The following is a 17,171-nucleotide window of genomic DNA, read 5'->3' as shown; positions in this document are numbered from 1 at the left end:
ACGGGGCTTAAACTGCTTCACATAAACAATCTCTTTTTCTATCTCTACATAATGAGGCAGATCTTCACCAGAAAAACTTAGGATAATCATAGAAGAACGAGGGATTTTAGCAACCTTCCAAACATTAGTTGGGCACATTTCTAAAATTTCTTCTTCATCAAAGTCATACAGATCTCTATTAAAAATTACCCCTTTGGCATAACTAAAGGTATAGTGGGGTTTGACTTCCTTAATGTCCGATTTTTGTTTCAAGTTAAGCACCATGGCAGCTTGTTCATAAGATTTTACATGAATTAGGAAGGAATTTCTTCCAAATCGTGATACCTGCGAGTTAGTCAAATTACCAGAGCCAAGGTGACTCTTCAAGAATCTTCTAAACTCGAACAAGTTATAACGTTCTTTTGCAAGAGTGACAATAAGCCACTAAGCTGGATTGGGAGGCCTCTGCACACTTTCCTTCCTTTCCTCTACCGGCTTTTCTGGATAAAAGATATCCAGGTTAGGTGGCGCTCTAGCAACAAGTTGGGCCGAAGATTCATTCTCATTGCAATTATTACAATCCAAGCAGGCAGCAGCTGCATCCTGATTAGAAAGAAATGAGATCCACACTAGCCAAGCTTTAACCACTTCAATACGGGACTTAAATCTCGCGGGCAGCAGCCAATGCCAGCCGTACGACGTAACGAAATAATATTCGCATCATAAAATATAGTCGCCGCTTATATCGATCGTTCTCTCTTTCACCCGCGAATTTTGAAAACCACAGAGAATGGGATTAAGGGCGCATTTGGGAGAATGTAAAAACACAGGGGCGACTACAATAAATATAATCAAGACGCCGATATGGCAGCGTCGCGAATCCACTTGCTCCTCATGACGCCTACGTGTGCGGCACCGTATGGAAGGGGTTAAAGTTGTCAGTTAGTTTAACTCTGATCTCTTTAATTTGTCCAAATTTACGGAACTTTTCATACAAGTCTGTATAACTCTTATCAAGAGACATATTTTAAATGTAAGATTCTATGACTATTAGGGGCAGTATTTGATTGATTGATTTTACCGAAGTCCTTTTTCAAGCTGGAGTCATCAACTGGGGTTTTTATTTTTGCTGAGTCAATAGCATCAACATTAGGATAGGGATAGGGGTTTAGGAGGAGGATCAGGTAGTGGTGGGGGTTTAGAATAGTCAGTTTGAACAGACGCCATGATCTTGTATATCTATGAGGCCACACCATATATTAAGAAAGAATGGGAAATGCATAGAAGGAGATACTGCAGTTGCCTGATGCCGCAAGCAATAAAAGAAAATTCTCTGCAGAGTCGGGAGGTTCCAGAAACGACTATTTACACATGCAGGGCCTCGGAGGTGAGTTGGAGACTTTGTCAACCCAGGGTTTGTCCTCTTTTGTTTTGTCCCATTTATGATGGGTCCGGCATAGTCACTCTGCATGTGTACTGTATAGGGAGAAAGGAAGTCGGTAGCCTAGTACCTGCCTCGCAAACATGCATTCCCCAGTCGGTGAGCTTTCGGCCCTCGCAGGGAGTAGTGACCTCGTGGTATACATCCCCACTTGACTGGGTTCAGACATGTAGCTTGGGAGGCACCAAGATACCAGAACCTTCCTTAACAAGTATTAGAGAAAGATGGTGAAAAAGGAGAGTAGGGTAGCAAATATGAAGAATAGGGATAGGGGAGTTCACAAAGCAAAAGGGTGAGGGACCCCCTATCTATTCACCCCCCCCCCCCCCCCAAAAAAAAAAAAATTGGCTCAGTTTTCGTCTGGTAGCTCGGGGCTGACCTCTCCAGTATGGTTACACCTGGCTGGCACAGCTCAGCCCATCCTTACTACACGGATGACCCCCCCACTACATCAAAGTACTGGGCCTCGGGGGGGAGGCTCTGTATTGGCTCCTTTCATGTTTGCCATATATATAAATGATATGGATGAGGGAGTAAATTGTTACATGAGCTTCTTTGCTGACCATGCCAAATTACTCAAAAGAGTAAAAATGGAAGAAGATTGTAGATCGCTACACGAAGACCTAGACAAAATATGGGAATGGAGTCAGATGCGAGATGAACTTCAACATTAAGAAATGTAGCATAATAGAATTTGGAAAAAACAAAAATAGACCACGAACAGAAGCAATATCAGAAATGAGCCTTGTGGTACACCACAAGTTGTCTGTCACCTGAGCAGGCTCTATTTACCTGTACAAGTTGTTTGTGACCTGTGAGGTAGGACTTGAACCAGCCAATATTTGCCATTCTTAATGCCTGAAGTTTTTTTAAATAAAATGTCATGGTCCACTGTGTCAAATGCAATGCTTTTGTAGATCCAACAAAACTAAACCCATGTAGTTACCTCTGTCGCATTCCTGTTTTATCAGATCATAAAGGCATATCAAGCTGGTGTCTGGTGAGTACTTCAATCTAAAACCAGATTGCATGGTGTATAGTAGATTACGTTCCCTGAAGTAGGTATCTAACTGATTGTATACGATACATTTCAAAACTTTGGAAATAATACCTAGAAATGAAACAGGCCTGTAGTTTTGTGCCTCAGTTTTTGCATTTTTCTTATAAAGAGGTGGTACTCAAGCCCTTTTCATGTCCTTTGGGATAAATCCTGAACTGATAGACAAATTTGTTATGTGCGTTATTGGAGGAGTTATAATTGTGGCCCCATCCTTAACAAAACTTACAGGAATATCGTCTAACTCTGTAGCCTTATTGGCACTTATGTTAGCCAGTGATTTTAAAACCTCTTCTTGGGTGGTCTGATGTAGTTGGAAACACTTTGTGGACTTATCTTTATAGTACTCCTGAACATACCCCAGCCCAAACTTCCCAGAACCCGTTGGGAGGGATGTTACTAGTTCAGTTGCTATGATTATGAAAAAGGAGTTGAAGTGGTTAGCTATGGTGCTCCTGTCAGAGTTAAGTTCATCAATTATCACGAGTCCTATCCTGTCTGCTTTGTTACTAGGCTTAGTGTGAGCTTCTAGGTTCTTCAGAGTTTGCCAAAGCTTCTTTGGATCATGTTTGCTCTGGTTTACCATGTTAGTACAATGATCAGCTTTGGCTTTTTCCTTCCAATATATCACCTCATTCATATAGTACAGATAGCCATTATAGTCCTCCTGTTTTCTACTTTTCCTAAATCTTGCAATAAATCTGTCTCTATCTGTAATCAAACCCAGTACTTCGTTCATCATCCATGGTTCCATCCTCTGTTTTATCTGTATCTCTTTGAGAGGTGCTACTCTGTCAATAATAGTAAGAAATATGTACTTAAAATTAGACCAAGCCTCATAAACACTTTAAGTCATCACTATCAAGAATTTCCATCCCTTTCATAATTCTGTAGATGGTTAGCAAATCACCTCTTTTTCTTCTTTGTTCCAGGGTTGGTAGATTTAGTTTATCCAATCTTTGTTCTTATGTCAAATTGGAGACTGTTGGTGCCGTCTTTGTTGTTGCTCTTTGAATTCTTTCTAGTTTCTTTATGTTTTTTTTTTTTAGAACTAGGTGTCCATAGTGTCACAGTATACTCTAATTTTGGTCTTATTAGTGTAACTAGTATTGTCTTTTCCATTTCTTTGTCCATGTAGTCAAAGGCTACTTTCATTGATCTTAATAAGTTAACCTCTTCACTCCGGGGCACATCGCACGTCTGGCAGCATTAGCTGCCTGACGTGCGATGTTGCATCATAATAATCGCATTATAAAAAATAAAGTCAGTGCTCAATCGTTCGTTCTCTTTCACTCGTGAATTTTGATAACCATAGAAAATATGATGAAGCCAGTTTAGAGAGAATGGAGGTTACGTAGGTACAACTACAATAAATATAATCAAGATGCTGACGTCGGCATCATCGTGTACCCACTGTCATCTGCTAATGATAATGTCTTTGGCCTATATATTACACCTACATTAATTTTTTTTCCATTTGTTTGGGTTAATTCTACCCAAAAACTATCACATGCATTCTGTTTCACTTTCTCTAAAACACAAGCATGGACATTGTTTTTAACATACAACAGAACACCCCCACCTTTCTTGTGGTTACTATCCTAATGAAAGTGTTTAAATCCTGCAATATTAATTCAGCTTCAAACTCTTTACCATTTAACCACGTCTTGGTTATTCCTATACTGTATTGAGATTTTCACTTTTGACGTAAGCCTGTATTTCTTGGAATTTATTCCTAATACTACGAGCATTAAAATTTTAAGAAACTTGTGATTATTTCTTTTTGAGTTTCAATATCATGCCTTACATTATAATTTTATTCTTTATTGACACCTTGCTCTATACTGATATTTGGTCCTTCATTGACATTCCATGGCTCATAATTTCCCCCATCACGGACATCTGGTCGCTCATGGTCATCCAATCTCTTTTGTACACTTTGCCCACCTACGTCACCATGTTTCACACCGGCTGTGTCGTTCATTGACATTCTGTCTGGCATCCCCACCTAAAATTATATTTTGTCCTCCAGTGACATTATATCCTACCATGATATTTTGTCCTCCACTATCATTACATCCCATCATGATATTTTGTCCTCTATTGACATTCTGTCCGGCATCCCTCCCTAAAATTATATTTTGTCTTCCACTGACATTATATCCTACCATGATATTTTGTACTTCACTGTTCTCCTCCCCACCTCCTCATTTCTCACTCTATCCAGCCCACCAACCACACTTCTCATACACTTCATCTCAAACACATTCAAACTCCTTCTCTCTTCCTCTCTTGTGTTCCATGTTTCTGCCCTATACAGTGAGGTTGGCACAATTACTCCTTCATATAACCTCCTCTTAGCATCCATTCTCAAATGTCTATTTCTCATTACACTTTTTAATCCACCAAGGCATTTACTCACTTCTCTCAATCTACATTCTACCTCCACTCCCACTCCTCCCTTTCCTGCCATATTTGCACCCAAGTATCTAAAACTATCCACTTCCTCCAGGCTTTCACCCTTAATGCTCACTTCCAGCCTGCTGCTCTGTCCCCTTGTACATCTCATCACATACTCTTACCCTATTTCACATCTGCTCTCCTCTTTGTTTCCTTTATCTTATGCTTAACTTCCCTTCTCTTTACTTTGTACCTCTCATACGATTCCCTTGTCCTAATTTGTAGCCATCCTTCTCTTCTACACCCTTCTTTGCTTCCTCATCCCACCACTCAATACCCTTCCTTTTATTTTCTCCTGCCCTCCTTGTTCCACACACCATCTTTACACACCTTATGAATCCCTCCTTGAACCATCCCCATTCCTCCTCCACTCCTAGTTCTAATCTATCCTTCACTCCCTCCCACTTCTCTCTCAGCTTTTTCTTATACTCATTCTCCTTTTCTTTCTCATTTAAGCAGTTCACTCTAAGTACCTCCCTACCTTTTGCCCTTTTCCTCCTTCTCCACCTATTCTCCACTCTCAATTTACCTTCCACCAGAAAGTGATCCGATATTCCCCCACTCTCTCCCCTTAGAACATGTACATCCTTAACTCTTCCTATCATACTCTTGGTCACCACTATATAGTCCATTAACACTCTGTCTGCCACCCTTCCATCCACCACCCTCTCCCATGTGTACTTATGCTTGACTTTCTTCCTAAACAATGTAATTGCTATCATCAACTCTCAAGATATATCTCCATCAATTCTCCACTATGATTTTTACCTGGAACTCCATACTTCCCAATCACTCTGTCTATTGGTGCGTTACCTACCCTAGCATTAAGGTCTCCCAATTCAACTACATATTTGTTTCTCAGTTTGATGTATGTTTGCCTTTTTTTGTTGCCTTTTTTTTCCATCTTTTCCAGGCTTTGTCTGTTCTATCTTTAGCATCACTACACTTTTTCTTATACCAACAATTTATGTAAATCCTTTACTTGTTTCTTCTTTGGTACATATTTATCTGTTCCCTCCTTGTATTTTCTTTAAATATGTTCCAACTCTCTTCCATCTTTGTTTCTTCATTTGAAAAAATTTCCCAGTTAGCATTTTGAAAAAAAATTCTAAGTTTTACAAAGTCCATTTTGCTGTACATTAGTCTTCGTTCTCTATGTTTCTCATTTCTTTTCACATCATTTTGTTCTTTAAGTTCAAACTTTATTAGTATGTGGTCACTCCTCCCAATCTGTGTCTTGTAATTCACTTTGTCCATGGTTTTAGGCTCAGATGTCAATATTAGGTCTTGTCTCGACAGTTCTTCATTGTTTCTATGTCTGGTATTTTCCTTGACCCATTGAGTCAATGTATAGTCAATGGTCATATCCAGTGGAGTCTTGCCCCAGAGTTCCTCTCCACCTTTTACTGTCATTCCGTCCCAATTTATTTTCTTTGCAATAAAGTCACCCATAATTACTATATTTCCTCCATCTATCAGTACCTCAGATAATGTATTCTTTGTATCTTCCAGTAATTTGAAATGATCACTATCAGACCAAGCCTGTGTTTTTGGGGGCACATATACTACTATAATTTTTCTACTTTTCATATTAATATTTACAACTCTAATCATAATCATTTCCACATTATCTTTTCCTTCTGTTATCTTTGTCACATTTAAGGCCTTTCTAGTCAATAACATGACTTCTCCCCTTGTTTATCCATTCTACATTTCGCCCAATGGTTATATAGACCTTGTCCCACCATACTTGATGATACAGGACCTTTCAATTTTGTCTCCACAATTCCCATTATGTTTGGTTTCTCTATTAACAAATAGTTTAGTTCATTTATTCCAGAAATCATACTGTCCATGTTTGTGTAGGCCACTTTTATTTTTTCTTTTATTTTCTTCCTTAAGTACAAGCACCTGGCTGCGCCAGCCACGGCTACGCCGTGGGTGCTTTGCCTGCGGCGCCCGCGAGCGAAGTGGCAGCATATGCCGCCTAGGGTTCGGTCTTTGCAAAGTTGGCTAGTGGCCTAAATACAGTGCCCTTATTGTCAACTTCCCTGTACTTATAGGGAAGATAGGCATTCTTGGTATTGTGGCCACTGGAAGAAAACTTCCAAGACAAAGAAAAGAAGGCAGTGTAACTTCACTACTTTCCTCGACGGAACTCACTTAAAACCTTCAGAGATAGTGTGCTTTGTGAACCACTGGCTTCAGAAGAAATGGAATCATGACACTGTTTTAAAGTGTTTGAAGTGGGCTCCAAACACTAGTGTCGACTGGTGCAGTTTTTGTTCCGAGGTGACTGAGCGGTGGTTTGACAATCAGGAGGCTATTGGTGGTCAGGGCATTGAGGTGGAGATTGATGAAACATTGTGAAGCGAAAACACAATCGTGGTCGTATTACCACACAGCTTTGGGTTTTTGGTGGTATTGAGAGAATCACAAAAGTGTTTCATTGTGCCTCTCATTAATAAGGACAGGAGTGCTGCTACGCTCATTCCTATAACCAAAAAGTACATTCGATCTGGGAGTGTTATTTATAGTGACTCGTGGCGTGCATATACCAAACTCTCTGCTGAAGGTTATACGCACTACATGATTAACCACAAAGAACACTTTGTGGATCCTAATCAACCAAATATCCACACTCAGAACATAGAGTGCCTGTGGTTGGACCTAAAACAGTGGGCAAAGCGCCCAGGATTAAGAAGCGAGTACTTTAAACAGTACTTTGCTCGCTACATGTTTCTACATACTTTTGGGGAAGAAGTTATTCACCATTTCTTCCTTGAGGCCGCTTGACTGTATCGCCCACAGTCTAACAGGAAGCGGCCATCTGGCCTTCCCGACATCCCACAGGAAGACGAAGATACTGACTGATAACGACGCAGCAGCAGCAGTAGCGTCACCACCACAAGCCTCAACCTCTTCACCACAACCCTCAACCTCTTCCTCATAAGATAATGCTAATGCTATTATTGTTGTTTTTATTTCCCGGAATATATGCTTACCATTTACTTTCTTACCTATTACTTCGAATACATAAACACACATTTATACTAATTTTCATACTTTTAAGAGACCAAGTTACATTACTATGAGTGATTTTGTGCGGATTGGAGGGGTCTGGGGGGGGGCAAAACCCCCACACTAGGTTAGGTTAGGGTTTGTTAGGTTAGGTCAGGTCTTGTTAGGTTAGGTTATGTTAGGTCTGGTTACATTAAGTTAGGGTTGGTTACACTAGGTTAGGGTTGGTTAGGTTAGGTCTGGTTATGTTAGGTTAGATAAGGTTAGGGTTGGTTAGGTTAGGTTAGGTTAGGCCTGGTTAGATTAGGTTAGGGTTGGTTAGGTTAGGTCTGGTTAGGTCTGATTAGGTTAGGTTAGGTCTGGTTAGGTTTGGTTAGATTAGATTAGGTTAGGTTAGGTTAGGTCTGGTTAGGTTAGGTTAGATTAGGTTAGGGTTGGTTAGGATTGGTTAGATTAGGTTAGGGTTGGTTAGGTTAGGTTAGGTCTGGTTAGGTTACTTTAGGTTACTTTAGGTTAGGTCTGGTTAGGTTAGGTTAGGTCTGGTTAGGTTATGTTAGGTTAGGTTACATTAGGTTAGGTTACATTATGTTAGGTTAGGTCTTGTTAGGTTAGGTTAGGTCTGGTTTGGTTAGGTTATGTCTGGTTAGGTTATGTCTGGTTAGGTTACATTAGGTTAGGTTATGTTAGGTTAGGTCTTGTTAGGTTAGGTCTGGTTAGGTTAGGTCTGGTTAGGTTAGGTTACGTTAGGTTAGGTCTGGTTACATTAGGTTAGGGTTGGTAAGGTTAGGTTAGGGTTGGTTAGGTTAGGTTAGGTCTGGTTAGGTTAGGTTACGTTAGGTTAGGTCTGGTTACGTTACGTTACGTTAGGTCTAGTTACGTTTTTCATTGCTCCTTGTGCTACCATTCACAATGTTTTCTTTTGTGCCTGAGTAGGTTAAAACTACGTTCAGAGGACAATTACGTACATTATATAGAAATTCGATTTCTTTCCCAATTTCCTGAAATGGTGGAAAAGTCACTTAGGCACTTTCTTTATGAGGCTCACTATTTATTCCCTATTTTACGGTTAGCAACTTTTGTGAACCCGGAGTGGGCTTCACTCAATTTAGTGGATATAGCAAGATATTTAGCGATTCCTCACTGCCACTCCTGAACCACAACATGGCTGCCATGGACATAGCCCAAAACATGGCACACTCCCGCCAACAAGGGTGACAATATTGTATTTTCTTTCATTTCTTGTGTGTTCTTCTCCATTTTTTATCTTTTTTGCAACACGCATTACTCCATTTATTATTGCTCCCCACCCAAAAACCCCGATTTCCCACAGGTCCTCCCAGATCGTTCTGGAAGAGAGGTAGGCCAAAGTGCATATCTTTAATAAATAATATCTTAAAAAGTAAGCAATTGCGACGGAAATGATGTACACCATCATTCATATCACAAAATTTCTCACCAGAAATACATAAGCCACATATCAAATTCACTGGTTGGGTGAAACTATAAACTGACCAACATTTTAAAGAAAATAGGTCAAATAAAGCAACCATATGCTAATTTTTTATATGAAATTGTGCAGTTGACCAAAAACCGTCACTGTTTGGGTTTGGTCGGCTTTTGGTTGGCAATTAGTGAGACCCATCATAGTGACTTTCTGCATCCCATGAGAACTACTTCAGCTCAAATATCAGGAATTCAATTTTCATCCTGATCTAGCTACCTTAACTTGTAGGTATGGGCACAAAATTTTCAATTTTTTTTTTAACTCTTAAATTAATTATTGTTGCACATGAAAGGCAATTTTATTAGAAACAAAATGTTTTTTAAATTTTTTAAATAGCTCAAAAAATAAGTGAGATACGCTTTTTTGAATTATTTTTTTAGCCCGCATTTTTGGCTGTACTTCACCATAGCAAAATGTTAGAATTAAGGGTGGTCATTTGTAAAGATTTCGGTAAAGAAATACACATTAACTCTAAACCACTGGTCCAATTTGATTAAAATTTGGAATACTTGGGTTCTAAGGATCAACAAATCGCATGAGTATGTCAAAAACAATGCAAGACATCTCCATCATACCATATTTGCTTTTTCATGGCAACCATGAAGTTGTCAATTTTCAGATTATCATAAATAAAATCCAAACCCCTGGCCCAACTGACATGCAACTTGGCATGTCAAGGTTTTATGGGTCAATAAAACACCTGAGCATGTCAATAACATTGCAGGACCTTCTTCTGACACCATTCTTACAAACATCTATCACGTTGCCATGGCAACTGTTGTCAATTTAGAAATAATCAATAAAATCCAAACCGCTGGCCCAACTGACATGCAACTTGGCATGCACAGGTTTTATGAGTCCAAAAATATCCTGAGCATGTCAAAAACAATGCAGGACTTTCCTCTTACACCGTTCTTACTGACACCTATCACGTTGCCATGGCAACAATATGTCGAATAGGCATCTAAGCTTCAAGAAACTTAGATTGCACAACTGCGCTATTACCAACGATTTCAAAGTTGCTCATATCCGGTAGAATAGAGGCTAATAAACAACATTATTATATTCAATATTATATGATTTAGTTTCTTGCCTTTACACTTTTACTCAGAAAACTAATTTGCCAATGCTATAAAAAATTGCGTTGAAATCGGCAAGAATTAGTAAAGTTTTGAAGAACTGGGCATAAACTTGTTTAACAACAAGATAACTTTAATATCCTGCAAATGTGCTGAACGCTCTAAGCATTCAAACTAAGCCAAACAAAAATCAAAATCCAACGGGGCGCAAAAGATGGCGATATCGGAGCCGCGCATGGTTTCGCGCGTGACCATATGCCTACATGTGATGACCCTAAGCTCAAACATCAAGTGATCAACGATCTTAAGCTTCTCATTTCCGGGAGAAAATAAGTTGATAAACATGTTAATGTAAATTAAAATAATATTTATTAATGCTTTACCCTAATATTTTTACTCGGAAAACTATGTTGCCAAGTTTGATAACCAAATTTCCGTTTAAATCACTGAAAAATTATTTCTATTTCAAGAATTGGGCATACACTTGCAAAACAACAAGGTCATTTGAATATCTTGCTCATGTGCTGAATGAAGGAAGCATTCAAACCAAGCTAAACAAAAGCTAGTGGGCCGCAAAAAATGGCGATGTAAACAGTACATGGTCGATAGTGGCACCGCGCGTAGATTCGCGCGTACCTAACTTGGCTTAAATTTAATTCTAACCTTTTGATATAGTAAAGTCTAGCCAAAAATTCAGGATAAAACAATTGTATCTCCCTCATTTTTCAAGCTACTTTAAAAAATTTGAAAGTATTTTGCTCCTAATGAAATTGTCTTTCATATGCAACAAAAATTGAAGGGTTAAAAAAAAAAAAAAAAAATTGTCTGTACCTGCCTACCTCATTTGAGTTATCCCTGGTATATATAATTATTATAGTAAGAGTATCATGTAGGTACCCCCGAATCCACGCGCGGCGCCACTGTCGACCATGTAATGTTTATGTCGCCATTTGTTGTGGACCACTAGCTTCTGTTTAGTTTAATTTGAATGCTTCCCGCGTTCAGCGCATGCGCAAAATATTCAAATTACCTTGTTGTTTTGCAAGTGTATGCCCAATTATTGAAATATAATTTTTTTTCAGCGATTTCAACAGAAATTTGGTTATCAAACTCGGCAACATAGTTTTCCGAGTAAAAATATTAAGGTAAGGCATCACTAAACATAATTTTAAGTTATATAAACAAGTTTATCAACCTTTTTTTCCCGGAAATGAGAAGCTTAAGATCATTGATCACTTGATGTTTGAGCTTAGCGGCATTATATGTAGGCATATCACCCATGAATCTGATGCATCTAGTTCGTCCAGTCGACCAACGCCGACCAAAACCACACAATTACGGTTTTTGCTCAAATGCATAATTTATATATGAAAAATAGCATATGGTTGCATTATTTGACCTATTTTCTTTAAAATGTGTGATTTCCATGTAAAATGATCAAAGAGAAGTTACGTTTTTATCCTCTGCAAAATTACCAACCGGCAACCAATGCCGACCAAGATGTCTCACATTGTTTTTGACATGCTCATGTGATTTGTTGATCCATAAAACCAAAGTATTCCGAATTTTAATAAAATTGGACCAGTGGTTTAGAGTTAAAGTGTATTTCTTTACCGAAATCTTTACAAATTACCACCCTTAATTCTAACACTTTGTTATGGTAAAGTCTAGCCAAAAATGTGGGCTAAGAAAATAATTTAAAAAAAATCGTATCTCCCTTATTTTTCAAGCTATTTCAAAAATTTAAAAAGCATTTTGTTTCTAATAAAGTTGTCTTTCATATGCAAAAATAATTTAAAGGTTAATTTTTTTTTTTTTTCAATTTTGTGGGGGTACCTAATCATGGCATATATTCCATACATTTCTTGATTAATGGTATTATATATAATTATTATAGTAATAGTATCATGGCATATATTCCATACATTTCTTGATTAATTCATCTGTAATGGTTACTTACTGCCTTGAATTGCTTGAAATTTTTTAATGCAAATTTAAAAACCGGGTACACAAAAATACTAATATACTTATAATACTTACTTGAATATGACTACACCTCCTACAAAAGAGCCAATTGCACTCATGACAACAAAAGATCTGGGAGGCCTCCATTTCAGACGCATTCTGTTTTTACGTGGTGTGTAAATGACGTGTCTATCTCACTTCATGGACATCCTTTTAGTAACCTAACATAAACATGGGCAACTAACTAACTTTATAATACGGTTACGACGACTACCTACGGTTATAGGAATGATATTTGCTTACCTCAGAATTTAAAGGGTATCAATTCAGATGAAGTAAAAACAACCTTAGATTTGCAGAAATGCAAGATATTTTGAGTAATATGAACAAAGAAATTATCAAAATAGCTTTGAAGATGAATAGGAGTCCAAAGTAATATTCAGGTTGAAAAAAAAAATCGATGGTGATCCTAAAAGAAGTTAGCATAACGTAGTCATATTGGTATGAAAGAATTTAGCAAAGTAGGAATGTTACCTGTAAAATATCGTGTCGAGCAACTGAAACTAAAACTTATTTACAATGTTGTTCGTAATTCTGCTCCTCCATATGCGAGCTGTAATTTTACGTTATCTGCTGAGAATCGAACCCGGGACAGTCAAGGGTCTTTTATTGTATCTCATGCAGATTCCTTCACCAAAAACAGCTTTTACTTCACAGGTGTGAAACTCACTACCTGTGTCCATTAAGCAGTCAAATAGGAAGGTTATTTTCAAGAAAAAATTCAAGGACTACTACACTTAGTATGTTTGTATCTTAGATATGTTGATGGTAAGATTCAGTGTAGCTTCATTTTGGGAAAGGCTAAGGTAGCTCCTTTGAAACCAATTACTATTCCACGCTTGCCATCAAATTAAAGTGTGATAGTGAGAGAATTACCTTTACAGATAAGCCAAATTTATATTTGGACAGGTTCAACTACAGTGTTAAAATACCTAAATAATGATCACATAAGATTTAAAACATTTGTAGCTAATAGAGTATCTCAGATTAGAGAGAACTCTGAGGATGTCTGTAGTAAGCAAGGATAATCCTACAGATGATGCTACGAGAGGGAGGCAAACTAGTAGACGGTGTCAAGGACCCGCTTTCTTGTCTCAAAATGAAGAAGTGTGGCCAGATCAACCGCAGATCAAGGCCGATTTGTCTAATCTTGAAATAAAAAAGATCTTTAGAGTCGAGGTAGAACCGAAGCAAACCGATACAGCTAATCCTGTAATGTTACAACTAGTGTCACAACTTTGGGTTGTGACACACGGCCTACCCTTACTTCTCATTTTCTTACGTCTGCTCTCAAACCACAGTTACCAAATATTTCCACAGCTTTTCGTCTCCTTTCAACCCTTTTCAGCCATCAATTTCCTCTACTCCTTGGAATCACCGGAACTCGTAAGACCTCTAGCAACTACTTCTTCATATTTTTCCTTCTCCCTATCCTCATTAACTATTGTGCCAAGTTGACAATCAGTTACAGCGCCTTAACGAATTTGAGAGAGACTTCTAATTACTCAGGGAAACCCTCCCCCCTCCCTTTTGTTCCAAGTGTCTGCATATGCCTACGTGTAAAGACACGAATGTTTAGTATTAAGTGTGGGATTCCACAAATTATCAAGTTTACTGTTCCTTATTGCAGTTGTAAGTTGCTACTTTATGATTAGAATGGTGTATTACCTTCAAGTGTTACCGTTCGAATTAGGTCTAACGGTTCCCCCCCCCTGCGCGCTTGCCATTTATTGTTTAGGTTAGTTTTAATTAAACTAGTTAGGATCATATCTTCCACTCTCGTGAATAGTGTCTACCCTCAAGGAACAATTAAAACTGTTTCAACTTCCACATAAACATTGTTCGTCGCTCCCTTCAAAACTAGTGGGTGGAAACGTAGAAGAAACGGCAACGGTGTACGCCCTACAGTATAGGTGGGCAGTTGACCCCAGGCTAGAGTGCCTATGGGCAGTTAAGCGGGGGTTTTCAGAGAGTGAGGTGAGACCCGCGCGTCCTCGGAAGGTCCAAATGTGCATCACTCTCTCGTAGAGTGGTCACTGCGAATTCCATTTATTAATACGAACTGTTAATCACTGTCTAATCACGGCTGATTAATTACACAATGTAACACATGTTTTGTTTCTTTGTATTTTTTCATGTTTATATATGTATTTCGTGTCACTGAATCCAAATATCACATTAGTTTTGACGTAACATCGATATTTCTTTATTTATTATTGATTTTATATTTCATTGTTATACGAGTATACGCAACCTTTCTCTCCAGTAGTTAATTGATTCAATCTACTTTAGCATTCTAAGGATAATTATACAACATCTAGTATTTTTTTCATAATATGAAGTGTATTTAAGAGCTACAATATTTTATTAGTAAGAACAAAATAAACAACACAACTTTGCACTGCAAGTGTTTTGATGACTCTTCTCATGATTAGAAGTGCTTTGACAATCGATATTTTTTAGAATGCATGCTTTCGTCTTTTCTGACTAGTGACCATATGTAATCTCCCATCATAGCAGTATTCCATCGTCCTTGATATCTTCTTTCCATAGTTGCGATATCCTGATGAAATCTCTCGCCATGCTCCGCACTGACAGCCCCCAAGTTTTCGGGGAAGAAATCTAGGTGAGAATGCAAGAAATGTATCTTCAAGGACATACGACAACCAAGTTTCCTGAAGTTCCCAATAAGCTTTGCCACTATTTGTTTATAATTAGGGTCCTTGTGATTTCCTAGGAATCCACGAACTAATTTACATCACGAAATGAACACCAAGCTTCTCTTTCAACTTTCGTCATCGCTCTTTCCAGTTTCTCCGACTTCAACATTTTGTTTACCTGGGGTCCAACAAATATACCACCCTTGAGCTTAGCCTCAGATAGCTTGGGAAACATGAGACAAATTTCTTGGAAAGTTTCGCCTCCAAAATCCAAAGCCTTTTCAAACTGTTTAACCCTAGCTTGATATGAAGTGGGGGTAATAAAACTTTTTTCGAATCTACTAGAGGCTGTCTGAGAACATTTAACATTCCTGGCTGCAGTTCAACTCTTGGGGGCCAATGAACTTTATTATAATGATCATCATCAGCCCTGCTGTCCCATAAACAAAGAAAACAGGAATACTTTGTGTATCCCCCTTGTAAGCCAAGCAAAAAGGCTAGCATCTTGAAATCACCACAAACATCCCATTTGAATTCAGCATAATTGATTTTTTCAAGAAGCTGTTTGGCATTATGATAGTTTTCTTTCTTCTGTACTGAGTGTGCAAGAGGCAAAGATGGGTTTTTATTTCCATTGTGGAGCAATACTGCTTTGAGACTTCGTGTTGAGCTATCTATGAACAGTCGCCATTCTGCAGGATCATGTTCGAGTCCAAGGGCTGTCAACAAACCAGTAACATCCTTACAATAACACATATCATCACTAAAGTCATAGTAAATTTTTAATTCTTCATGTCGTTTCCGGTACACAGATGTCCTGCAGTCTTCTCCTAGTAGATTCCATTCTTTCACCCTTGATGTAAGAAGCTCAGCTCCTGACTTAGTAAGACCTAAGTCTCTGATTAAGTCATCTAGCTCACTCTGACTTGGAAAGTGAGGCTCCGAAGTCGTTCTTGGTGCGAAATCTTCGTCTCCCATTTCATGGCTGCTGCTACCTGCTGACCCTTCAGATGAAATTTCCATTACATCTTCCATCTGGAAAGAAAGAAATAACTAAATATAGCAACTTCAACAAAGACGAATAGCATTAGTATTCCATATATCTTTAGGAAAGTGAATGTATAATAAGTACTTAATATTGAAGTTAATTAAAAGTAAAGAGAGTATGATAAAAATAAACTTGCATTTTCTGGTGGTTGTGGTACTGGTAAACTATCATCATGTGGGACAGGTGCTCTAGATGATGGTATGTCTGGATACTGCAGAGCTTGTCTTCCTTTCACTTTCCTGTACTTCGTCACATCAATCATACAAAAGTAGCAGTCGTCGTGATGGTTCTTCGGCTCTCTCCATATTCTAGGAATGGCAAAAGGCATTGCCCTTCCTGTACCTCTCAGCCATCCTTCTAGAGTAGATCGGCAGCTTCCACATATCACATGAGGTGCCCATGGCTTGTCCTGGTCACCCATGGGCATTCTGAAATAGAGTCTGTACGCTATCCACACTTTAGCACCTCTCACGATCTTATGTAGTACTTGTTTTTTCCCAATATAATAACCACACACATAGCAAAATGTATCAGGAGAATTTTCACATCCTCTAGTAGCCATCTTAACAGGTAAATAGTTCAGACATTGATCTGAAAGAGAAAATTAGATAAACATTTAGTAGCAGACCACATAACAATTCCAAAATATACATGGTAACATTGAAATTATATGTATTTCTATAACGGTCGATGATACAGAAAAAATAATTCCATATTTGAAATCAGCAGGAAAAATGGATTAATAAACTCTAAAAAAATACAATAAACAAAACTTTTGAAAAAAAAACAAATTACGTTGTGTTATAAGTGACTAGTGCCCGGAGAACTCGTGAATATCAGTGCCACGACATTCAGTGCCCGGAGAACCCGTGAATACCAGTGCCACGACATTCAGTG

General features: G+C 38.4%; 1 protein-coding gene across 2 annotated transcripts in view; it reads right to left on the bottom strand.

The window, feature by feature from the left end:
• LOC143031609 (retinol dehydrogenase 13-like) overlaps nt 1–12,804 on the bottom strand; it is a 60,071-nt gene extending 47,267 nt beyond the window's left edge. For both annotated transcript variants that reach the window (XM_076195730.1, XM_076195801.1), the window contains exon 1: nt 12,582–12,804. In XM_076195730.1, coding sequence (XP_076051845.1) covers nt 12,582–12,664 — 83 coding nt within the window. In that variant the 5' untranslated portion in view covers nt 12,665–12,804. The remainder of the gene's footprint in view (nt 1–12,581) is intronic.
• Nucleotides 12,805–17,171: the final 4,367 nt, after the last annotated feature.

Source organism: Oratosquilla oratoria, chromosome 1 (assembly GCF_046742065.1).
Source record: "Oratosquilla oratoria isolate Oo_2021 chromosome 1, ASM4674206v1, whole genome shotgun sequence".
Taxonomy (NCBI): Eukaryota; Metazoa; Arthropoda; class Malacostraca; order Stomatopoda; family Squillidae; genus Oratosquilla; species Oratosquilla oratoria.
The sequence above is the reverse complement of the archived record's forward strand: the minus strand, read 5'-3'. Positions and strand labels throughout refer to the sequence as shown.